At 58.4% G+C, this 22,261-nt stretch overlaps 11 protein-coding genes across 11 annotated transcripts; 5 read left to right on the forward strand and 6 right to left on the reverse strand.

Moving 5' to 3' along the window:
* The first annotated feature begins 76 nt into the window (after positions 1 to 76).
* On the forward strand, positions 77 to 1,138 carry B0I36DRAFT_324408 (Rhodanese-like domain-containing protein). Its single transcript, XM_046154104.1, has 2 exons — positions 77 to 455; positions 626 to 1,138. The coding sequence occupies exons 1-2, from the start codon at positions 185 to 187 to the stop codon at positions 949 to 951; spliced, it is 597 nt and encodes a 198-aa protein (XP_046013355.1). The 5' UTR covers positions 77 to 184; the 3' UTR covers positions 952 to 1,138.
* B0I36DRAFT_242332 (vitamin-D-receptor interacting mediator subunit 4-domain-containing protein) lies at positions 1,109 to 2,195 on the reverse strand (the record flags this gene model as incomplete). The annotated part of the gene is made up of 2 exons (XM_046149898.1): positions 1,109 to 1,974; positions 2,048 to 2,195. The coding sequence occupies 2 exons, from the start codon at positions 2,193 to 2,195 to the stop codon at positions 1,109 to 1,111; spliced, it is 1,014 nt and encodes a 337-aa protein (XP_046013356.1).
* A 329-nt stretch (positions 2,196 to 2,524) lies between these two features.
* On the forward strand, positions 2,525 to 3,637 carry B0I36DRAFT_324417 (ubiquinol-cytochrome-c reductase complex subunit-domain-containing protein). Its single transcript, XM_046154105.1, has 5 exons — positions 2,525 to 2,666; positions 2,788 to 2,840; positions 3,044 to 3,097; positions 3,167 to 3,314; positions 3,378 to 3,637. The coding sequence occupies exons 1-5, from the start codon at positions 2,655 to 2,657 to the stop codon at positions 3,384 to 3,386; spliced, it is 276 nt and encodes a 91-aa protein (XP_046013357.1). The 5' UTR covers positions 2,525 to 2,654; the 3' UTR covers positions 3,387 to 3,637.
* A 180-nt stretch (positions 3,638 to 3,817) lies between these two features.
* Positions 3,818 to 6,066, forward strand: B0I36DRAFT_374488 (DIE2/ALG10 family-domain-containing protein; the record flags this gene model as incomplete). The annotated part of the gene is made up of 5 exons (XM_046160276.1): positions 3,818 to 4,021; positions 4,076 to 4,164; positions 4,235 to 4,776; positions 4,836 to 4,976; positions 5,033 to 6,066. The coding sequence occupies 5 exons, from the start codon at positions 3,818 to 3,820 to the stop codon at positions 6,064 to 6,066; spliced, it is 2,010 nt and encodes a 669-aa protein (XP_046013358.1).
* A 719-nt stretch (positions 6,067 to 6,785) lies between these two features.
* B0I36DRAFT_349719 (uncharacterized protein) lies at positions 6,786 to 7,229 on the reverse strand (the record flags this gene model as incomplete). The annotated part of the gene is made up of 1 exon (XM_046156822.1): positions 6,786 to 7,229. The coding sequence occupies one exon, from the start codon at positions 7,227 to 7,229 to the stop codon at positions 6,786 to 6,788; it is 444 nt and encodes a 147-aa protein (XP_046013359.1).
* Positions 7,230 to 9,969: 2,740 nt separating this feature from the next.
* B0I36DRAFT_363339 (short-chain specific acyl-CoA dehydrogenase mitochondrial precursor) lies at positions 9,970 to 11,372 on the forward strand (the record flags this gene model as incomplete). The annotated part of the gene is made up of 2 exons (XM_046158789.1): positions 9,970 to 11,158; positions 11,239 to 11,372. 2 exons carry the CDS (start codon positions 9,970 to 9,972, stop codon positions 11,370 to 11,372), a joined length of 1,323 nt encoding a protein of 440 aa, XP_046013360.1.
* Positions 11,373 to 11,699: 327 nt separating this feature from the next.
* Positions 11,700 to 13,404, reverse strand: B0I36DRAFT_243726 (general substrate transporter; the record flags this gene model as incomplete). Its single annotated transcript, XM_046149999.1, has 2 exons — positions 11,700 to 12,700; positions 12,786 to 13,404. 2 exons carry the CDS (start codon positions 13,402 to 13,404, stop codon positions 11,700 to 11,702), a joined length of 1,620 nt encoding a protein of 539 aa, XP_046013361.1.
* B0I36DRAFT_125643 (uncharacterized protein) lies at positions 13,129 to 14,383 on the reverse strand. The gene has a single exon (XM_046148111.1). It carries the CDS (start codon positions 14,150 to 14,152, stop codon positions 13,508 to 13,510), a length of 645 nt encoding a protein of 214 aa, XP_046013362.1. The 5' UTR covers positions 14,153 to 14,383; the 3' UTR covers positions 13,129 to 13,507.
* Positions 14,384 to 14,760: 377 nt separating this feature from the next.
* Positions 14,761 to 17,000, forward strand: B0I36DRAFT_324423 (gaba permease). The gene has a single exon (XM_046154106.1). It carries the CDS (start codon positions 15,241 to 15,243, stop codon positions 16,870 to 16,872), a length of 1,632 nt encoding a protein of 543 aa, XP_046013363.1. The 5' UTR covers positions 14,761 to 15,240; the 3' UTR covers positions 16,873 to 17,000.
* B0I36DRAFT_289894 (family 1 glycosyltransferase) lies at positions 16,989 to 18,797 on the reverse strand (the record flags this gene model as incomplete). The annotated part of the gene is made up of 4 exons (XM_046151687.1): positions 18,616 to 18,797; positions 18,188 to 18,582; positions 17,406 to 18,074; positions 16,989 to 17,289 (listed from the first exon to the last, which is right to left on the reverse strand). Exons 1-4 carry the CDS (start codon positions 18,784 to 18,786, stop codon positions 16,989 to 16,991), a joined length of 1,536 nt encoding a protein of 511 aa, XP_046013364.1. The 5' UTR covers positions 18,787 to 18,797.
* Positions 18,798 to 19,617: 820 nt separating this feature from the next.
* Positions 19,618 to 21,362, reverse strand: B0I36DRAFT_125659 (isoprenoid synthase domain-containing protein). The gene is made up of 3 exons (XM_046148112.1): positions 20,900 to 21,362; positions 19,949 to 20,818; positions 19,618 to 19,891 (listed from the first exon to the last, which is right to left on the reverse strand). The coding sequence occupies exons 1-3, from the start codon at positions 21,109 to 21,111 to the stop codon at positions 19,822 to 19,824; spliced, it is 1,152 nt and encodes a 383-aa protein (XP_046013365.1). The 5' UTR covers positions 21,112 to 21,362; the 3' UTR covers positions 19,618 to 19,821.
* Positions 21,363 to 22,261: the final 899 nt, after the last annotated feature.

The raw sequence follows: 22,261 nt of genomic DNA on the forward strand, positions 1-22,261 counted from the left end.
ACTTACATGTGGTTCTGAGTTGTGGCCGCTTTGATGCGGATGCAGAAAGGTGGGGTTGAGGACCATAACCACTGCATCGCACTTCCAGCCTAAGCCTGCGAACCACCGGCAAAGTATCAGATTCGAGCGACCAAACGCAATACATATCTTGCCAGGGACGTTTTGAAGGTGTTTCTGCAAGCGTATGCACGCTCGCTTTCTATTGTTATTCATGTGGCAAGCCCTGCGACGCCCACTCATTTCAGCCTGCCCCCAACAACCATTCCTCGCTGTCCTCACAGCCACAGCTCCAAAAAGTCCGAGTCGAAGCACAAGGAGAACCATCATGTCTATGGAGACGGTGGCCACGCTGAAGCGCATCAGCGCCGACAACCTAGCGCGTATGCTGCGCGAGCAAGGAGCGGACGTCAGCTCCGAGGGCTCAAAGATTGCGATTGTAGATGTCCGTGACGACGGTATGATATTATCACTTTTCTCGCTTTCGCGTCCTGCACTTCTACTTTAAAATCGAATCTCTGGCTTGTGGCTCCTAGGTCATCTCGAACCCACGACCAGATTTGAAAAAGCATTGGATCAAAACTCCTGCCTGTCTGCTTACAGGGACTAATGCGTCCTTGGACCGCAGACTACTTGGGTGGCCATATCAAAGGCAGCATAAACTGCCCCTCGCGCGCGCTCGACACGCCCACGCTGCTGCGGCGCCTGGCGGACAAGGAGACGGTCGTGTTCCACTGCATGCTCTCGCAGCAGCGCGGGCCGTCCGCGGCGTTGCGGTACCTGCGCGAAAAGGACGCCGCTGCTGCACGGGCTGGGGGGCTGGGAGCACAGAACATCCACCAGAAGCTGCTTGTCCTGGATCGTGGGTTTCAAGGGTGGCAGGAGAAGTTTGCGGAGGACAAGAGTCTGACGGAGGGATATCGGAAGGACCTGTGGGATGATATGATGCTGTGATGTGCTGGCTGGCTCAGTCCGGGGGGGATAATGACCGAAAGCAGGTCACGAGAGGCACAAGAAATCACGTCATGAGCTTAGAACTGAGTATGGCGGGACTGGCTGACACAAGAGATGAGTGCATTTCAGGGTTCGACGCTATGCAGATATAGAGGGCCTAATCATCATCATCGTCATCGTCGTCCAATGATGTGAACATGAACTGCTTCTTCTCTCCAACTGGTGACGATGCGGGAGGATTGCCACCAGCACTGACGCTCTGCCGCCGCCAGCCCTCCGCATTTTCCTTCTCGCGCTGCCGGGCGAGCTCCGCACGCTGGCGGGCCTGTTCCTCGCGAAGCCTGCGCTCTCTCTCCTCGCGCTCGACCCGCTCTCTTTCCTCTGCCTCGCGCCGCTCCTGCTCCTCGCGCTCCTTGCGCAGCTTCTCTGCCTCCGGGTCGTAGTTCTCCGGATCGATGCCCTTCTCCATCAGGATCGCCATTGATGCGAGCGAGCCGTGGCGGACATTATCCTCGTTGGGCCACGGTACGAACTGGGTCTGCACAGTCGACCGGATGTGGTCAACAATGTGACCTGGCAAGTGACGCTCGGCATCCGCCGCTGAGCCCTGCGCTGCAGGATCCATAGGGTGCGCGGCCTGGGCCGGGGCGGGAGTCGCGCCTCCGGGGACAGACTGAACACCATTTGGGGTGGCGGCTGGTGTACCGACAATGCCAGGTGTCGTTGCCGCCGTCTCGAGGCCGCTCACATCGACGTTGGTTTGCAGGTCGGTTTGCGCCTGCAACGCCGCGACGGCTGCGGCTGGGGGGATGGTCGTGCGGCTGATTATGCGCGCGTAGTTCAAGAGTTGGTCATACTGGATGTCGTAGTGTGGGCCGTCGGGGAACACAGTGGCAGGCGCATTGCTGAGCTCCTTGCGGGTGTTGGCGAGGAGACGCAGGGTGTCCTTGATCTGGGTATCGAGGCTGGCCGTGGCAGCGCGGAGCTGCTCGAGGCGGTAGTGGTTCGTCTGATGAATCTGCACTGAAACTCGGGGGGACACCTGTCAATGAAGGAGATCTCAGGAGTGGATGGTGGCTTTGAAGCATCAACTCACGTTCTTCCAGGCCTTTGTGAAGCTCCTCATCGGCAGCAATGTAGTCGTGTGCCTGGGCTATGGACGGGTTGTACTTGGCGATGGAGTCGGTCAAGGAGCCCAGCGCCCTCTCGACGCGATCGAATCGCGCATCAATCTGCTTGTCCATGGCGACATGTCCAGCAGGTGCGGTTCTGAAGATGCAATGGGACAAGAACTGTCAATGCAGAGGCAATCCACAAGTGGACTACACTACATTCACAGCTCCAGGTCATGGCCCATCGTGCAATCCATTGCTTGTCGAACTGCTTGACAGGGGTCTGGTGTGAAAGTGGAGCTAGGCCGAAAGCTGCCTGCGCTAGTTGTGTCCCAGCTTGCAACCTTCGGAAGGCAGGAGCAGGCCTGCAGGACCAATGAATGCGTGGCTGGTGAGCATAAGCCACACTTGGCTGAAAGCTGCTGCCATCGGTGCGTCTGTGGCTGAGCTGCCGCCGGCCAGTCCCGAAGCTTGGTGGGCGGGCTCAGAGAATCTCGCGCAAAGCCGGCGTCACTCGAGCCTGCAATCATCCGACTCTGTTCGAACACCAATTGCCCATCGACGACCGCGTCTGACACGCAATCTGCAAAGATGGTCCTCCCTGTACGTCTGCGCTCCAGACCCCGCCTGCTTAGCAGCATGCAGTGCGCTCGCATGCCTCGCCCAGCTTCAGCACGCTTTGCCCTTCCCACCAGATTCAACGACTGACGACTTTCCGATCCAGACTCCCCTCCGCATGGCGTCTCTGCCCTCCTACAAGAGCCCCTACGGCCCTAAGTGAGTGCTCATCGGCACGGCCCACCCGAACTGAAGCGAAGCGACAGGCACCTGGCCCTCCGAGCGACTTGGGCGACAGCGAGACCGAGTTGAATGCCGCGGGGGACAGGTGCTCTGTTCCGATGCCTCACGAGGAGAGATGGCCAACAACGGATACCGAATGCGCCCACGGAACACGGAACTGATGAGAAGCGCGTCGATAGGTACCACTACCAGCCCAATGTTGCTGGCTGGACCGTGAAGCAGGCCACTCAGCTGTAAGACGACCCGAGCGCGAGGTGGATATGGGACATGGCAGCTAACAGCACGTCTGCGTGCAACCTTAGTGGCTTCAAGGCTGGTGCTTTCGGTGGCGTTGCTCTCTTCGCCGTCATCTTCTACGCCTCGGGCATTCCCCGTGTCCAGGACGACGTCCTCAAGAAGATCCCCTTCTTGGCCAAGTACTACACCAAGGAGATCCCTGCCTCTGACAACGTGAGTTGCCGGCCCTATTTCGACCTTTTAGACAAAGCGACACGAACTGACTTTGCACTGTAGCCGTTCTAAGCATTGCGATGGCGTGCCTGGAAGCTGGGAAAGGAGGAGGAGATGGTGCTGGAATGCGAGCATGAGCGTAGAGGCCGGATTCCTTTGTACAAAACAGTGAAACAATAGACCACACCAAAGCCTCATCATTTGCCAAATCCTTGCTAGAACTCTTCTGCAGTGACTGCACCGTATGCCTAAATCGTGCGAGCTCGTTTGCGAGCTGGTTCTGCGAAGTTGGTAGTCAGCTAGTTTGACGGCCCTTTGATTGGGTCTCGGTCGTGCAACTGCCCGCCGAAGCCCCATCTGCGCCAGTCGGCCATCTCCTGAGCCGGATCTCATGCCGTGAGCACCACCCTTGCACTTAAACAACAAACAAACAACGTCTGCGCTCAGCATGTCGAAAATGACAACATCGCCCTCGTGAAGTCTCGCCTTTTCCTAGCACAATAATGGACCTCGCGCCGCCCTTAGGCGTCACTCAATTGGCCACTGCTGCTTGCCTGCTCGCCGCGGCCTTCGTGTACCACAAAGGCACGCCAGCAACACGAGCTACGGAGCACACATTGGCAACAATTACAGCCGGTGTTGTCCCGTTTGTTTGTGGACTGACATGGCTCAAGTTGGTCACGAAAGCAGTGCCTGAGCCATACCTGGTAAGCGCCTCTGTATTTCCCAACACACCAAGGGTCTAGTCTGACTGTAAGCAGGACGAGGTGTTCCACATACCGCAAGCGCAGGTGTACTGCGAGGGAAGATATTTTGACTGGGATGACAAGATCACCACACCACCAGGCCTGTTAGTAAAATGACACAGGGTGCCATGAAACTCTTGCAGTTACCACGTGGCTAACAGTTGTTTTTGGAAGATATCTTTTGAGCATCTGGCTCATCCAGGGCACGGCATGCTCCGCAAGAAACCTTCGCATGGTCAATGTCGGCATTGTCGCCTGCATTGCAATTGTCGCGGCACTATGCCTCGAGCTCCAGCGGCGAAAAAGACCATCCCAGCCTGCGGTCGGCGCTCTGGGCGCTGGAACAAATGTTGCTCTATTTCCGGTCATCTTCTTCTTCTCCGGCCTTTACTACACGGACGGGGCATCGACGTTGGTCGTACTGCTGGCATATTGGAGCCATCTTGTTCGCGCCGAACAAACACGGCCGTCAATCTTGTCGGATCTTATGACCATCATTCTGGGTCTGACATCACTCGTCATGAGACAGACCAATATCTTCTGGGTAGTCGTCTATATGGGTGGCCTCGAAGCCGTCAATGCTGTCAAGGGTTTACAGCCAGAACCGGTGGAGCGCCCGCAGTCTGACAACCTGATCACAGAGGTCAAGTTCTACTTGTCAAGGTATGCGGTAGGAGATGTTCATGATCCATCTCTCACCATAGCTACGCCCATCGGTAAGAAGCCTCAGCATCTGCATGCACGCGTGAAGCAAGCTACTCACATCTTCTGATAGTGGACGTTGCGCTCTGTGCAATCAGCCTCCTGGCTGCTGGTGCATGTAATCTTCTGCCTATTCTCCGCCGAATATGGCCTCACATAACTGTCCTGTCCGCCTTTGTGGGCTTCGTGGTCTGGAATGGTGGCGTTGTTCTCGGTATGTGTCCCCTCACGGTTCCTACATGCTCTCCAGGCAAACTAATTTCCTCCAAGGTGACAAGTCGAACCACGTTGCAACGCTACACCTCGCACAGATGCTCTATATCTGGCCGCTCTTTGTCTTCTTCTCGGCACCCCTCGTCTTGTTGCCGGTCCTCCAGCTAGTGCAACACGCATGGGCAAGCCTCACTGAGCAAAACAGGCACAGCAAGCCAACCACCAAACCTTCCCAAACCATGACCGCCTCTTTCGCCACGAGCCAGCTCGCCCAGGGTGTCATTGTGCTCACCGCGGCTCTGGGCGTGGCAGCAGGGGTGGTCCATTTCAGCACCATCATTCATCCCTTCACACTCGCCGACAACAGACACTACATGTTCTACGTCTTCAGATACTCGATCCTGCGCGCGTGGTGGGTTCGCTTCGCGCTTGTGCCCGTGTACGTTGCCTGCGCTTGGCTATGCTGGATTACTCTGCAGGGACGTTGGGATGGCAGTACCGTCGCCGGCCCACAAGACTGCCAGCAGCGCAATCGCTGGGTCTGTAGCCCGTGGTGGACCGAAGACTCGGTCACGGCTTCTCGCGGTGGTCATGAGAGCATCATCATCACTGGCCAGAAGGCCGACAAGAAGCAGGTCCAAGGGCGGCACAGTCTGGAAACGAACGAGCCAACAGCGCCAAGTACCTCGACAGTCTTGATCCTGCTCGTCGCCACGACGCTGTCCCTGATGACGGCCCCGCTGGTGGAACCGCGGTATTTCATCCTGCCTTGGGTCTTCTGGCGCCTTCTCGTGCCCGCGTGGCCGTTGTCCATCCCGACGCCAGAGACCCGGCCATCGCCGCGGCCACCAGCGAGCTCACACGTACCCGATCAGAGGGGGCAAAGCGCAGCCCTCAGCGCAAAGGAGTCCAGCAGCTCGCCGGCCCGACCATGGTGGGCGAGGTTCGACGTTCAGATCCTGCTCGAGACGGTGTGGTTTGGCATCATCAATGCCGCGACCATGTACATCTTCCTCACGCGCCCGTTCTACTGGAAGAACCCGGATGGCAGTCTGGCCGACGGCGGGCGGGTGCAGCGGTTCATGTGGTGAGGTTTGCCCTTGTTCTCGTGGCTTGCACGCAGAGCGACTAGTCGCCAGACCTGGGTAAGCCGAAAAGCCCCGGAGCAATGGTCAGATTGACCTGGAGCCTCACTCTTACGACCGTGAGGCCAAGCTGTGGCAGGAGTGGGCGGACGAAGCATTGTCTTGATCATCATCGCAGCAGTGTGCTTTTTTAATTCATAAAGACCGAGGCGCTTTGGGAGACTTCGCCTCCATTCTATGGCCAAGATCTGACATCGTCAATCATGCATGTGTGCCAACCGCGGTGGCTTCGTTTTGCCATGGTCCACACAGCTGAGCCCACTGTGCTGTACCCCACTGGGGTCCGCCAAAAAATATGTACAAATCCTAAATCAAATTAAACGCCGCCGTGTAGTCATGTAGCCCCTTCCTTTGCGCCGGTGTGTTTCCTTTGTCATGTCTGCTGGTGGATCCTGTCCAGTGACGAGCAGATGTTGTTTTGTGCCGGTTGTTGTGCTCTGCCTGGGAGAGTCGTTTTCCGCCCCGCCGTGTTTTTTTATCTTCCTTCCCCGAACCCCCAACTCGTGATAGTCGAGGCACGCGTGCAGGTTATGATCGACGAGAAATTCTCCCAAAAAGGACAACCGAGAAACCCATTTCCCCTCCCTTGCCAGTATGCGCCAAACACGAACTGTGTATCCCAAGGGGGGGTTTTATCGCCCAAAGCCTCTCTCAACCCGTGGCCATCACAAGCTTAACCGATCAAGACTAAGCCGGTCCTGGCTGCGCTGGCGCTTGACCACGCCGAGCTTGAAGAACTTCTCCTCGCCAGCGGCGGTCCTGCCACCAATGTACCACTTGTCGGCACCCAGGACGTCGCGGAACCCTTCGCTGCTGCTGTCGCTGCCGCGGCGGCGGGTGCTCGACACGATGGGCATGGGGCCGGCCCCGTGGCCACGCGGGGAGTGGAGCGACACCTGATTCACGGTTGACTGCTGGCTGTGCGAGTGGGAGCCGGTCGTTATTGACCGCGGGGCTGCGGGATTTGACGAGGACTGCTGGGTGCCGTGCGGGTGGCCATGTTTGGAGGCCTGTGACGAGGCGGCCAGGGCGGAGGCCGAGGGGGGCTGCTGGCGGAAGGCGGCGAAGAAGGAGGAGAGGAAGAACGGGCGCTGAGGCGAGGAAGGCATGTTTGGTGAAGGGGCTGGTGGTTGTGGTGGTGGTCGAGGTGCGTGCCTGCCTCGAGGATGAGATCCCGTGTGTGACGACTGAGGCGTCGGGGGGTGTTGTTTGGGCGGGCGAGGGCCGCTGTGCCCTGCTGATGATAAGCCCGCTGGCCTGGGCTGGCAGTGCTTGCTGGAGAGAGTTCGCGAATTCTTATCTCGAGGACGGACGGGGGTGTTGCTTAGCGGAGAATGGCGGTATGGCGATTGGCGGCTGCGTGGACTTGCGGATACACTGATGACTGGCGGTGAGGGCTCGTTGACGTCGAGAAGCAGGACGGCGAAGGGCAGAGGCGATGGTGGATGATGGGCGAGGGATGCGTCTGATGCAGGACGGGCGCTGGAAGAAGTTTGCGTTGAGACGTGGACGAGCCGAGGAAGGTGGCGGAGGGGGTTGATTGATGGTGAGAGCGATGAGGGATTGAATGTTGTGTGGTGATGATGGACTGGTCTGGTCAGTGGCGGGCATTGCTTTGCTGCTGGCTGTGGTGGAGTGGAGAGTGCTGTGTGGAGGGCGCCAGAGGCTGCAATGCAGCCCCACGACCCGGGGGCACCCGAGCCCACACTTGCCAATGGCGGGCGCATCATAGGCCCAGTGCCGCCCACCCTGGCCCAGCGCCGAGTCAGGCTGCATGCAAGTGCCCCAGACTGCCCAGGTGCCTGCCCGCCCTAGAAACCCATCCATCGTCCGATCGTGTCGAGACGGCAAAAGCCGTCATCGAACATACGTACATACATGATGCCAGACCGCAGAACCCCCACAGCAGTCGCAGCCTTGGGTCGAAGGTCCGTGACATCGATTGAACTCTGTTCGATGTCAATACATAAAGGTAGTTTCACTCTGCCATCTGTAACAAGAGCACCAAGAGGCAGACAGAATACCAGCCCGGTCTCGCGATCACGAGGGCCAGTCCCGCCAACCTGGAGACCAGCACACGCGCACAAGCAACAAGCCGGCCACAGCCGACTTTCGGGCTGCCCAAGGTTGGCCTGCCTTCCCACGTAGCCGGCAGCCGTGCCCCAGCCGCTGATTGGCAACCCCGAGGACAACACCACACCCTTCTGAACCTCCCCGTCCGTTCGCCCGGACGTCACCTCCGCCCACTTTCCTGGCTCGAGATGTGCTGCTCTTGAGCTTGGCTCCCAAGCAGCCAGACGGAATGGGGTGGACTTGCTGGAAACAAAAGACTGGCACGGGCTGTCGCCGAGTAGGCTGCCAAGATTCTTCCCCGCCCTTCTGCTTCTGCTCGTCTGATGGCGCCAGACTTGGACCCCATCCCCACAATCCCACTAGTTTGGCCATCGCGGGGTGGCCTAACTCACCTTGAAGCACTACGTCGCGCCTACGTCAAGTGCATCTTATCTGGCTCGTTGAGTGGCTTATGCATGTACTAATAGGGACAACGACTGGCTCAGCCGAAGCACCCAAAAAAGCATCCATCCATCCCATGGTTAGTGCTCTCTCGGCTATCCTCCACGCATCCGGTCGCACGTGCATGAAGTACATGTCCATGGGCGGCCCCTTCCGGACGATAAGCGCTCCGGCACACCAGGTACTTGTCCAACCGAACACCATATACCAGCTATGCTGAAGGCCGCTTGAACTCAATAGGCGGTCCTGATGCCAGGGGCGGAGCAGAGGCGGTAACGTGGACTGCCTTCGCCGATCAGGCCAACGTGCGGCTGAGAGTATGAGGATATCGGCTCCATGCCATTGCTGGATGGTACTTGAAAGCCGCAAGCTGCCATGGGCAGTGGGAATCACCATCCCATGGAGCTGCAATAGTCAAATCGTTTGCAAAGACTCTATGGTGTGCGTGATTGATTGTTTCTGAATTGACTCTTCTGTCATCTGCCTTTGTCAAATCAGGAGTGCGCATGAGCTGCTCGACCACGGTGTCTCTCCAAGGGCACCCTGCCAGTCATACTGGACTATATTTGAAGAGCGAGGTCGTCTGTCTAATATTTGGCCGCGCTTATGATTGTCGAGGATGCCTTCAGACTTTACCCACAGGTCTTTGGCTGGTAGGGACTAGCATCATCCCCCGTGAGGGCGAGCTATGTTGGAGTGGAGCTCGCAGCGGCTCCAGACGTGATGGCACGTCGGACAGTTGAGGGAGTGGCATGCCCGATGGAGGGTAAGATATCTTCCTAGATACTTAGATAACAGGCGCTCCCCACGGTTTCTGATCAGGTACGACCAGAGAGTTCTAATGAATGTGCGCTCTGCCGACAAAGCTGTCTTGACTCGTAGCGTGGTCCCTGGCGGGCGGCTCTTTCCCCGTGGCAAGCACACTCTGGGGCATGGGGCGGGGCGGGGCGCTGCTGCCTCTTCGCACTTCTCCAACCTGGAGGCGGGCCGCGGCGCACTTGCCTCGGCTCACGAGCCCCGCCGGCGCTCAACGTGTAAGCCCTCCAGGCACAATCTCACAGCTGCGACTCTGTGGCCATGAGATCGCATTCCGCCAGGGCTTTGAGATAGACAGAAACCTGGCATCGGAGCGTGTCCCCCGATCCCCTGCTTGCGACACTCCGAGGTCCGTGGCAAAACGTCCATCCCCCATCATCCCCGTCAAATAACCCGCTAGTCGTGGTTATCCGTTCAACACCAGCTGCCTCCGTCTCCGCCTTTGAACTCTATACATCTACCCCTTCTCTGCAACACTGGTCCTTGTCGACCACAGACAGAAACACAAGACACATAGCCATGACGACACCGATCCCCTTCTCGGAGCCCTCGTGGCTCATGGGCCTGCCCTCGCCTTACTTCAAAGACACCCACAAGCGCTTCCAGGCCGCCATCCGACCATTCATCCAGAAACAGCTTTCCGAGAACGCCATCGCTTGGGACAAGGAGGAGACGATCCCCGAACATGTCTTTGGCGAGTTCGCCAAGGCCAACATGCTCATCCCGGCCCTCCCGGCGCCGCTGCCCGTCCAGTGGCTCAAAAAGCTGGGCATCCACGAGCTGCCGGGCGGCGTCAAGGTCGAGGACTTTGACTACCTCCACTCGTACATCTACGTCGACGAGATGATCCGCTCCGGCCTCGCCGGCCCCGGCGGCAGTCTGACCACCGGCATGGCGTTTGGAGTGCCTCCCATCATCAAGTTCGGCAACAAGCAGCTGCAGGACCGCTTCCTGCCCGATCTCTTGACCGGCAAGAAGCGCTCCTGCATCGCCATTACCGAGCCTGACGCCGGCAGTGACGTTGCCAACATCACCACCACCGCCGTCAAGTCTGCGGACGGCACGCACTGGATCATCAACGGCACAAAGAAGTGGATCACAAACGGCATCTGGGCCGACTCGGCCTCCATGGCTGTCCGCACCGGGCCCGAGGGCTCCGGTGCCGCTGGCCTCTCCATGATTGTCGTCCCCCTGAAGGGCTACCCAGGCGTCAACATGCGTCGCCTCAAGGTCCAGGGCCAGGTCTCCGCCGGCACCACCTACATCGAGCTGGACGACGTCAAGGTGCCCGTCGAGAACCTGATTGGTGTCGAGGGCATGGGCATGCGCTACGTCATGACCAACTTCAACCACGAGCGCCTGACAATTGCTGCCGGCACCACCCGCCAGGCCCGCGTCGCCCTCTCCGCGGCCTTCGAGTACGTGATGAAGCGCGAGGCGTTCGGCAAGCCCCTGGTGGACCAGCCCGTCGTGCGCCACCGCCTGGCCAAGGCGGGCGCCCTGCTCGAGTCCCAGTCTGCGTGGGTCGAGCTGTTTGCCTACCAGATGACGCAGCTCGCCAAGGACGACGCCGACCGGGAGCTCGGCGGCCTGACTGGCCTTCTCAAGGCGCAGGCTGGGATAGTGTTCAAGGAGTGTGCAGACACTGCGATGCTCTTGTTTGGCGGCAATGGGTACACCCGCAGCGGCCAGGGCGAGCTCATTGAAAGTGAGTATTCAGCTTTGTGTTAGTGACATTAAGCAAGGATGATTATCTGCTAACATGGAATCTTTTCTTTTGCAACGCAGTGCTCCACAGAGAAGTCCCCGGCACCAGGATCCCTGGTGGCTCAGAGGATGTCATGCTGGATCTCGCCGTGAGACAGCTTGTCAAGCTGTACAAGGCCAAGACGAAGGCTCTGGAGGCGGGTGCCAAGATTTAGGGTTGGGATTTGTGCTGACGTGTGAACAAAAACTCCAAGGGGAAGGAACGGCTCCGATTATTTGTTGTACATATGCGCGACTGGTTTAGCGTCATCTGATCACGTCCGTTTGGGCACGCATCGCATGCCCATGTGTTCCCCATGTCCAGAGGACGACAAAGTGGCTGACCGTAATGCCCATTGCATTTTCTGTTCACCGAACCAACAAGCTGCGTGATTCCACTTCGGAATGAATGAATGGATGGGTGATATTGCAACCTGCCACATATGTCTTCCGAAACAAATCTGACTTTGCCCAAACATCTGAATGACCGCACATCACACTTTTTAGACCTGCCCATCGCCCTTCTTGGTCTCTACAACAACCTCGTCCCTCTTCTGGTCGACGGCTGGACCCTGCCTGGCCGAGTCGGCCACGCTGTCACCTATTTTAAGCGACGCCACGTCGACATGGGTGCCCTTGAACTTGCGCGTCGGGACCCGGTCTGCGAACAAGACCTCAATCTCCTCCAGGGTCCGCCCTTTCATCTCTGGCACAAAGAAGAACGCCAGCACGGCCAGCATGAGGGCGAAGCTGCCGTAGATGTACCCGACCTTGCCGCCCAGGTTGGCGTACTCCTCGTAGAGCAGGTACGGGGCAGACAGGGACACGGCGAACGCGACCACGACGTTGACCGAGGTGGCGATCAGGTTCGTCTTCTCGACCAGGCGCGTCGGCGAGGCCTCGGCGAGGATGACATACGACAGGGGCGCCCAGGAGAGACAGTACGCGATGGCCCAGAGGTAGAAGCCCGCGACTTGGAGGTTGAGGACGGTCCTGGTCACGCCGAGCGGGGTGCTGACGGCGCCGATGAGAAGCAGGAACACGGCCTGGCCGATGCCGCCCGTGATGAGCAGCGGTCTGCGGCCAAAGTGGTCGACCACGAAAGTGGTAAAGATGCTGACGACGAGGGAGACGACGAGGCCGCCCGCGAGGAGCTCGAAGCTGTTGGTGTAGCCCTGCTTCTGGTAGAAGAGCACGCCGTACTGCAGCACAAAGACCTGGCCAGTGATCTGCTGCCCCACGAGCGCGAGGATGCCGATCAGCGTGCGCCGGCGGTTCGTGCCGGACAAGACCTCGCTCCAGCGGCCTTTGGACTGGTTCGTGTTGGCCGTCACGAGGAGGTCGGCTTCGCTGGCGATGTCTGACTCTGAGACCGTGGAACCACGCAGGCGGCGAAGCGCGGCGATTGCGCAGTCGGTGCGGTTCTCGGAGACGAGCCATCGAGGAGACTCGACGAGGAGCGGGTAGCCAGCTGCCATGACGCTGGGCATGACAAATTGAAGACCTAGGTGGGATGTGAGCTTCGAGCCAACGGGAGAACGAGAAGTGTCATTGGAGGGGAATATTACTGGCGGTGATCTGCTACGTACCAATTGGAATCAACCATGACGAATTGCTGTCAATTTTGGACGTTCGCGTGTTGATGACGGACGCGATGATGTTGCCGAGGACGATCTGAAGATGCATCAGGCTAACGAGCATGCCGCGCAACTCGGCAGGGGCAACTTCTGCGACGTAGGCGGGAATGACAGGAGCGCATATGCCCGTCATGCTGTAGCAGACGACCCGACCAACAGTGAACTGCGCTACAGTCGTGGCTGTTATCTGCAAGATGACGCCGACCCAGGAGGTGCAAACCACGACGAGGAAGATTGGCTTGCGACCGATCCTCTGCGCCAACGGGGCGGCCATCCAGATGCCAACGAGCTTGCCGGCGAAAGGGGCCGCGTTCATGATGGAGACGGTGCTGCCTGGGATCTCGCAGACGGGCAGGCCCGTGGTGAGTGATGTGTGGCACTGGCCGAACTTTATATTGAAGTGTTTCATGGCGACGACGCCGCTGAAGACGAGCGTGTCGTAGCCCCAGTTGAACATGGCAACGCTGGTCAGGATCGCCAGGAAGCCCACCGGCCAGGTGAAGAGCTGTAGCCGCTGCCGGATGGTCATGGCGGGCGAGGGGCCCGTAGTGAGAGCGGTTGCGTCGGCCATGGCTGGTGTGGTGACTGACGTCTTGCTGGACATGGTGCGAGGAGTGACGGCGGTCCCGTGCTGTCGACGACGAAGGACGCGGGCTGGCGGGAGGGCGGCATGGCTAAATAGACGCACGATGGCCCAGCGTCTGTTCTTTTTGGAGCAGGATCAAACCCCGCCTGGCACACACTTGGCCAGCAGGGGCGGCCATGCAGGCATCGCCACGGGTGCAACCGTCCGCCTGTCGTAGTGTTTGCGCGAGCTGCAGATCTGGGGAAGTTGTGCGTTGGGGTTGCTGTCGCCAAGCATGAGTGGCATCAGCCAGTGGGTGCTGGCGGCCAATGGCAGTCAAGGAGCAGTGCATGGCAAGCAGACCCTGGGCCGGCCCTGCTCCGGTTTTGGGTGCGCTCTCTGCCGCCGTGTCGATGCTGACGCTATCCGTCCGGTTCGTATGAGCAGACTTTTGTCGTCTGCCACATGTTGGCCGCAGGGGCAAAAGTCTCTGCGCTTGCCGCTTTGACGGTCGCTCGAGGGCCTGGGAGGATTTGACGGATTGAAACCACAACAGGCCTGCGGAGTTGGTCTCTGCTCCGTGCTCACTCTGCCAGGAATGATTGCACTTCGCCGTGTACCCGAAGGTATCCCAGCTGGCAACATGGACGGGGTGTCTAGTTGCTGGTGCCTCGATTCCTGAGGCTTCCACTGCCCATCGTCGTCCAAGAGGCGGCCCGATCGATGCCAGGGGCCGGGGAGAGCGTTCACCCATTGGAGGCGGCAGTGGGATGGGCTCTGGGCGCCCGTGGAGTTCCGGTTCCGTAATCGGAAGCCGTCGGCTAATCTCGTGATAGGACGGCCGTGCCTGGACGCCATCGCGGACCCGCAGATAGGCTCTGGTGCCTGAGCATCAGGAGAGGGACTGCAAAAGGCCCGTGGGAACAGCCGAAGAGGGTCGCTGTTGTGGGGGATCTGGGGCTGGGGCTGAAACACGACAATCGCGCGGGTGGTGAGAGATAATAAGTAATTGATAGGTATCTGCCTGTGTTCCTAATCTTTGTTTGTCAGATGCTAACCAGCGGAAGGCTGCAGCCACCGAGGCGAGCTGCTGCTACCAAGATGCCCAGGTGGGCTTAAGTGTGCACCTTAAGACAACCTTAACGGCCAAGTGTCTGCCTCAGGTGGCTAGCTCGGGGGAGCCGCAGCTCGGCGCTGCAGCTGCGTGGCACAGGCGCCTGGAACGTGCAACCGTCCCCCGGCGCAAGCTTTTGCGTCATGCCACCCTGCAGCAAATCACTCAGTCAATCAAGCAATCATCCATCTCAGTCACGGTGGCTTGCTTCCCTCAGCTCGGCCACCCCGCATCACCACCACCTTGCCATCAGCAGCAACCGCATCACCAGCCCTCATTTGCGCCGAGTCGTGCGCCGTCCCTTATCGTGCACCAGCCATCCCCAACCAGGGGAGCCCCTCCCACTCCCCCCGGCACCACCCCGGGGGCCCCTATCGGAGGCTAGTCCTCGTGGCTCCAGCCCGGCACTTGCGCTGCCCGGATCCGTGACGTGCCCCTGCCGCTCCCACCTCAAGCTTATCAGTCACCCGCCATGGCGCCCTCGTGGGGTTGTTCGTCTCGCTCACGCCGCGATTGACTGGGTAGCCTCCGTCTCCGGCCACAGCTGAAAACCCTCGCCACGCCCGCCTCTTCATCCCATCCTCCCCTTTGTCCTCTGGTTCTTGCACGACTCCGCGTTCGCTTTCCGACCTCGACTCTGCCATCGAGTAGGCTTCCCACGAGTACAATCGGGCGACACCTGCTCTCGCGACGGTCCTCTCTCTTCGCGACAGACCACACCCTCAAGCATGGCGGACGTACCAGCCGCCCCTCGCAAGGGCTCGCTGCCGGCCGGTGCCAATGCCGCCGACGACGCCCTCGCCCGCATGGGCTACAAGTCGGAGCTGCCACGCAGCCTCAGCATGATCTCGGTCCTCGGTCTCTCCTTCGCCATCATGGCCGTCCCGTATGGCCTCAGCACCACCTTCTTCTTCTCCCTCAGCAATGGCGAATCCGTCACCATCATCTGGGGTTGGGTCCTCCTCTCTTTCCTCTCCATCGCCATCGCCGCTTCTTTGGCCGAGATCTGCTCCGTCTACCCCACTGCTGGTGGCGTCTATTACTGGTCCGCTCTCCTCTCGACTCCGGGCTGGGCGCCGATCGCCAGTTGGGTCACCGGCTGGCTTACACTTGTTGGAAACTGGACCGTGACCCTCTCCATCAACTTCGGAGGTGCTCAGCTCATCTTGAGCGCCATCTCGCTATGGAACGAAGAATTCGTCGCAAACGCATGGCAGACGGTCCTCATGTTCTGGGCCGTCACGCTTCTCTGCTACCTGATCAACGTCTTTGGCCAGAAGCACCTCGACCTCATCAACCAGGTCTGCATCTACTGGACTGGCGCGTCCATTTTCATCATCATGATTGTCCTGCTCGTCATGAGCCCTTCTAAGCGTACTGGCGAGTTCGTCTTTGCCCACTACGACGCCTCGGGCTCCGGCTGGCCGTCAGGCTGGTCTTTCTTCGTTGGGTTGCTCCAGCCTGCCTATGTCCTCACTGGATATGGTATGGTTGCTGCCATGTGTGAAGAGGTGCAGTCGCCTGAGCGCGAGGTCCCCAAAGCCATGGTCTTGTCCGTTGTGGCCGCGGGCCTCACTGGTCTGATCTTCCTCATCCCCATCCTGTTTGTGCTCCCGGAGGTCTCCGCGCTTCTCGAGGTGGCCAGCGGCCAACCAATCGGCCTCATCTTCAAGACAGCCACCGGCAGTGCTGGCGGCGGCTTTGGTCTGCTCTTCTTGATCCTCGGCATCTGGCTTTTTGCGGGTATCGGCGCCTTGACGGCATCTAGCCGCTGCACGTATGCCTTTGCTCGTGATGGTGCCATCCCTGGCTCTGGACTTTGGAGCAAGGTCGACAAGCGGTTTGGCCTCCCTCTGTGGGCGCTCACTCTGTCTGCCATCGTTGACTGTCTCCTTGGACTCATCTACTTTGGCTCGCCTGCAGCCTTTAGCAGTTTCACCGGTGTGGCCACTATCTGCCTGTCAACCTCTTACGGCCTCCCCATCCTGGTTTCCGTCCTGCGCGGCCGGAAGAAGCTGGAGCACGCGACCTTCAGCTTGGGCAAGTTTGGGTTCATCATCAACATCACGACCCTGCTTTGGATTGTCCTTGCCATCTTCTTGTTCTGCATGCCTACCACTATCACCGAACTCGATGCCGCGACGATGAACTACGCCAGTGTGGTTTTTGCAGGATTCGCCGGCATCAGTCTAGTCTGGTATTTCGTATGGGGACGCAAGCATTTCTCTGGTCCTGCTGTTCTCAAGACCGAGTTCGCGGAGAACGGCGTCGGTGTTGTCAAGGGACAGCCAGTGGATGAGGAGGCCGTTGCTCATGCCAAGGTGGCATCAGAGGAGAGCAAGACTGAGAAGGCCATGTGATGTATTGCGACAGTCTACAGACATACTATCTAAGAATAATTGTTGAACTTCTATAGAACTCACATCACCGTGATGGCAATTTCATCCCCTGATTCTACGAAACAATAAGAAACTTCTTATGCCTGAGCTTGCCCTTCGGTTGCCACGGTGTTAATCTGACCTATGATGTACTCGGCGGCCTTGACGGCACCACTGCCTCTCTCTTTGACCAGGTCAGCCAGGGCCTTGGCCTTTTGCCTAGCCCCGGCGGCTGTCTCTCCAAACAGACACCAGCTCATGGACGCGGCCAGCTCTTGGGCTGCCCACTGCGGGTTGCTGTTTCTTGAGCCCCACCTGCCAATGCCGTGCAGCTCGGCGCGCTGGGCATAGTCGAAGCAGTCCGTCCAGGGTGGAAGGACGACCTGGGGCAGACCGGAACTGTGTTGTTACGTTGCTCTCGTCAGTCTTCCACTGCCTCTTTCAACCTGTGACCATCCACTGGAGAGTGAAATTTGGGTCCTTCCTCCAAAGACACAGGAAAAAGAAAGACTTACATGACAGCCTCGTTGAAAGAGTTGGCACCGCCGTGATGTACCGAGCACACAATGTGCCCAGACTGCAGAATGGACAAGGGCTCGGGGATGAACCACTTCTCGATGCGCACGCGGTCGGCCTCCATCTCGGCGCCGAGGATGTCGTACATGGCACACTTAGGGTCCTTGATGTCGTAATCGCCATACTTCCTCAGCTTCCAGATGACCTGCAGGCCGGCCATGTCCTCGTTGCCGGCCTCCCCCGCGCGGCGCAGCACGGCCTTGACCGCGGCCGCCATCTCGAGGGCCTGATCCTCGTCCGTGAGCAGCAGGGACCCGAGGTTGATGTACAGCGTGGGAGCCCGGGCCAGCCACGCCGCGAGCTCCGGGTCCGTCTCGCGGATGGGCTCCCACCGCCCCACGATGGGGCCGAGCGGGTGGATGTGGTCGTGGATCACGAGCGGGTAGTCGAGCTCCGGCATCGAGGCCACCAGGATCTGCATCCCCGGGATCCGGTTCTGGATCAGGTCGGCCGCCGTGTACATCTTGATGCCCGAGCTCGACTCGAGGTGCTGCTCCACGGCCTTGCGGTGCGGGTCGGTCTTGAACACGGCGGCTGCCCACAGGGTGTAGATGATGTTGACGGGCTTCTGGAAGAAGGGGATCGGGTAGGAGTATCCCGAGAAGATGCTGGTCCGACCGAGTCAGCACAATAGAGAGGGTGAAGGAGAGAGAAAGAGAGAAACTGGGGATGATAGGTCTTCTTTGGCTAAAAAGAGGGGGGGGGGGGGGGCGGGCCTCACGCTGGAAATTTCCACAGGACGGCCGCCTGTGGCTGCAGGCTCGCCACAAACTCCTTGATCGAGTTCGGGCTGAGGATGACCATGGAGATCTTTGAGTGCATGGCTGCAGTGAGGCCAACTGTCATCACGCTGTTGACTACCAGGAAGTCGGGCTTGACGCCATTGATAATTCTGAGGACGTCCAGCACAATCTCTTCCATCGCCGGGCCACTCATGGGCACAAAGATCGGCATGCAATCTCGTATGGCCTGCAGCGTGTTGCCGAAGCTGGGCTTGTTGAGGAACGTCAGTGGCAGGTATCCCGGCTTGGTCTTGATATTGCGGCTCGCGAGCAGCGTCAGCATCTCCAGACACGAGGCCGACCTCTCGATGCGGTGGTACACAACGGGCAACGCCTGCGGGTTCACCCTCAGCGAATCGTTTGATACCTTGCTGATGAGCTCCTCGACACCCGCGTATGTGGCAATGTGCACCTCGACGTCAGAGGTCGTCTCGAGGATGGCCTGTGCCGTGGCAATTGTCACGCCTATCTCTCCACGGTCGGAGTTTGACAGGAACATGACCTTGCGGCGCGGGGCAGTGGCTGTAGGGGTAGCCATCTCGTTCTCGGTGTCTGTGTAATCTGTCTGGTAGACGTGGATGGTTCACGCAGATCCAGGATGACACTCCTTGGTGCTTCTCGCTGGTGCGTAGTGGTCGAACGACGATAGGAAGACAAACACGATGAGGTGGACAAAGGCAGAGCGGTCAGCTATGAGGAAGATAAAGGCAATGACATAGCCTCATCCTGCAGCAAAGCCGGGCCGGGGCCAGTCCCGATGTCATATCTTGCCTCTGCACCTTCCCGGTGCCCTCCGCCGCTGTCAAAGTCAAGAACTGAGGCGGGCTGGCTGAGACACGGACGGGATCTAGGACCCAAAATGTCGGCTGTCAACGATTACTAACTCGGACGTGGCAGGGCCGATAGCGCTCAACGGACCAACCATGCCACAAGCTTCGAGACTGTCTCACGTCGGAGTGAAGGCAATCTCGTATGCTCGTCTTGAAGTGGCTGGCAGGTGTCGGTGTCGGTCGATAACAACTTTCCGAGATCGACTCTCCTTGCTGACTGGATCAGACGTGCGAGTGTGAAGGCGCCGGATTCCAGTCCAGGAAGCTCGCATTGTGAGCTCGTAGGCCCATCCAAGCTTTTGTCGGCACCACGATCGGGGATCAACCCTCAACATTATCTTGGCACAACGGGGCTTACGAACTTACGATCGATCAGCCACTGAGCGTTTCGCGTCGCTCATGTCTCACCCTAGAAACGGTACCGTCTTGAAGATCACGGCTTGTTCCGTCAGATCTCGTGTGATTGAGGGACGCCTGGCACAAGACAATACGAAAAGGAATAAGAACGCGGTATGTCTCCCGGACCATCTGCGGATTGTGGCCACGATGAAGCATTAACCCTTTTGAACTGTCCCCACCGTCCAAATGCAAATCACACCTCGCAAACCGTGGGGGGTGAGACACCACGCCCCAAGGCACGTAGGCATCTTCACGATCGGGGGAACACGATAGATGGCGATCATGTACAAATTGGAATGAGATTGGCCGGCTACGTGCATAGCGACTCGACATCCTTCCAACGGCTACAACAGGAATTGCTGGCTGCCATCTGCCTGGCGGGACTCTGCAAGTCCATATCTTCCAGTCTGAAGGCTGTGCACAATATGTTAGTCGACGGCCAGCTCTCTGAAACAAGGCGATCGAACATACCTCCAAACGAGATTGCCCACACAATTGCTTCGCAGCACCTCGATATGATCTTGGACCTGCCGCCTGACATCGTCGCCTTCATTGTCGGCGAGAGCCAGAAGCTGGCGCGCAGCGCCATCGAAACGCTCTCTTGACGTCCTCAGCGAGTGCATCGACATGTCGATGGCCGCTTGCACATCTCCAGTGCACACAAAAGCCAGCGGTACCACATTGTCAATGCCGCCCGCTTTCATCTCCTTCTTCAGAGAACAGAGATCGTTGACAATGGAGATGGTCACATTTGTCTCGTCCCATAGACTCCGTCGCGGGGCGCTGTTCATCAGGTATGGCGGCAGCTGGCGGCAAGTGGCCCTCGACGTAGCACTGGCATATTCGCCAGCAGCGCATGTGATGTAAACTGCACTCGTTCCCAGCCGGCAGGCCCAGTACTCGATCAGAGTCGGGACGACCCCCTGGAGTCTGTTACGCTGCTCGACCTCGGTCGAGTGGATGAACTTTGCTATCTCGTCATAGAAGCGCGTCTTCTGAGTGAGGTCATATGCATCACGTATCACGTATCCAATCACGTCGAAGCTCTGGATGTTCTGGTTCCGTGGGGCGCGTACATCACCCTCTTCCTGTGCATCCACCAAGCCAAGACATTGCCGGACGAATCGCAGGGTGTCGGCACGGAATCTCTGAGCGGCGACGAAATCGTCGGTGTATAGGCCCTCAGCCTCGTCGATCTCGTCGTCCCACGTGAAAAGCCAGATGGAAAGATATGCGAGGATCTCAAGTTTGTCTAGGCTGGCTTCAGGCCACCAGAGCGCTGCGAAGAGGCCAAAGTCTGTGGCTTGGAGGCCTCGCAGCTTCTTAGTGCTGACGTTCAAGCTGGAGTGCGAAGGAGGGTATCTGTCAGCTCACCAATTCATGGAAGCAAGCCGTGTGTACTGGCCAAGATGATATACTGACCTTTGTAACCGTTTGTCTACCTTGATCCGGAGAGCATCGATGAACGGGCTCACGTAACACTCGTCGCTTCCTCTCCAGCCGGCCAGTACCGGCCTCAGATTCGGGATTCGTGCCTTTTTACCCTTGAGCGATGCAAAGAGAGCGTCTCGAGGATTTTGGCTGAGTACCAGTTCAGCCTGGCGGGCTTCAGTCGTCGTGGTTGTTGACGACATTGTGTAGCAAGTGGCAGTGTCTCTGAGGTGATGAAAGATTCCGAGGCTTGGTTGGCCCACTTTCGACGTGTATCATCAGGTACAAAGACAAAATGCTGGGAAAGTAAAGACCTCGTAACCGGAGACCAAAGGGGTTTCCGGTCGGGAGCAGATGAAATCGCGTATAAATAATTCGACGTGGCTATGCACAGCTGGAGGACTCGTATCACATACTGGAACGATACATCCGCTTTTGGGTATCCAGCAGGTCGATAACGGCGGCTTTAATCACTCATACGTTTTACGACAAGGACTTACTGGCGTCATATGCTTTACAGCCCCTTCACATGTTCAAAGCGAGACAATGACCAACAAATTCGAGCCTTGGGGTGTGCCACACAGTCGGGACTTGGTTCTACCTGCGGAGAGCCGCAGGGATTATTCTCGGAAAGCTTGCTTTTTTCTGGTAGGCAGACTATCGTAGGGATCAAGGGCGATACCAGGTCTTCAGGCAGCCCGGCTGCTGTCCCAATGTCGGGCCCTACACGACACGCCCAAATCCGTCCTTGCTCGGTTTTGATACTCGATAAGGACACCTGTGGACCTTTCACAAACTCAAATTGCTCCGAGGACCCCCAGATTACTAGGCGGCAGCGCCGAGCGCTTGCCCTGCAGTAGTGCATTGCTTACTGTAACCGTCCCAAGCGGGTGGATATTCGTGCCGATGCGACAAATGCATATGCGGGTCACGCCCGATCATGGAGCGGGCACATACTGGACCGCTGCTATAATTGCTATATTATGACTGACCAAAGCAGACACCGGCAGTCCGCAATGCGGGGCGCCGTTGGCGGTGCTCCCGAATGCTTGACCCCAACTTTGTGGAACCTAGGACCCTGGCTACAGGATGAGGACTTATCTTGTTGTCCGTCATAGTCCGGACAATGAGCCGGAGCAGCCAGCGAACGAGGCGCAATCAGTAACATGTTGGTCTGAAAAATGACCCCCATGATGTAACGTTTTACGAGAATAACTCCATAGGACCCAGGATCAGCACCAACGACCCAGGCTCGCAACCATGTCCTGGCCGCAGCAGTGTCAGCTCGGCTCATTGTCTCGATCGAGAATTATGCAGAGCTAGATGGAATCACAACGGGTCTTGGGGGTTCCC

The sequence above is a fragment of the Microdochium trichocladiopsis genome, assembly GCF_020744255.1.
Source record: "Microdochium trichocladiopsis strain MPI-CAGE-CH-0230 chromosome Unknown B0I36scaffold_5, whole genome shotgun sequence".
NCBI lineage: Eukaryota > Fungi > Ascomycota > Sordariomycetes > Xylariales > Microdochiaceae > Microdochium > Microdochium trichocladiopsis.

Bases quoted from the DNA above. Each gene is read 5' to 3' on its own strand.
- B0I36DRAFT_324408 (XM_046154104.1), top strand. From the start codon at position 185: ATGCACGCTCGCTTTCTATTGTTATTCATGTGGCAAGCCCTGCGACGC. The intron at 456-625 runs GTATGATATTAT...CTTGGACCGCAG, and splicing joins TGTAGATGTCCGTGACGACG to ACTACTTGGGTGGCCATATC.
- B0I36DRAFT_324417 (XM_046154105.1), top strand. The intron at 2,841-3,043 runs GTGAGTGCTCAT...GCGCGTCGATAG, and splicing joins AAGAGCCCCTACGGCCCTAA to GTACCACTACCAGCCCAATG. The intron at 3,098-3,166 runs GTAAGACGACCC...GTGCAACCTTAG, and splicing joins GTGAAGCAGGCCACTCAGCT to TGGCTTCAAGGCTGGTGCTT.
- B0I36DRAFT_125643 (XM_046148111.1), bottom strand. From the start codon at position 14,152: ATGGGTGAACGCTCTCCCCGGCCCCTGGCATCGATCGGGCCGCCTCTT.
- B0I36DRAFT_324423 (XM_046154106.1), top strand. From the start codon at position 15,241: ATGGCGGACGTACCAGCCGCCCCTCGCAAGGGCTCGCTGCCGGCCGGT.
- B0I36DRAFT_125659 (XM_046148112.1), bottom strand. From the start codon at position 21,111: ATGTCGTCAACAACCACGACGACTGAAGCCCGCCAGGCTGAACTGGTA. The intron at 20,819-20,899 runs GTCAGTATATCA...TTCGCACTCCAG, and splicing joins GTAGACAAACGGTTACAAAG to CTTGAACGTCAGCACTAAGA. The intron at 19,892-19,948 runs GTATGTTCGATC...TATTGTGCACAG, and splicing joins GTGGGCAATCTCGTTTGGAG to CCTTCAGACTGGAAGATATG.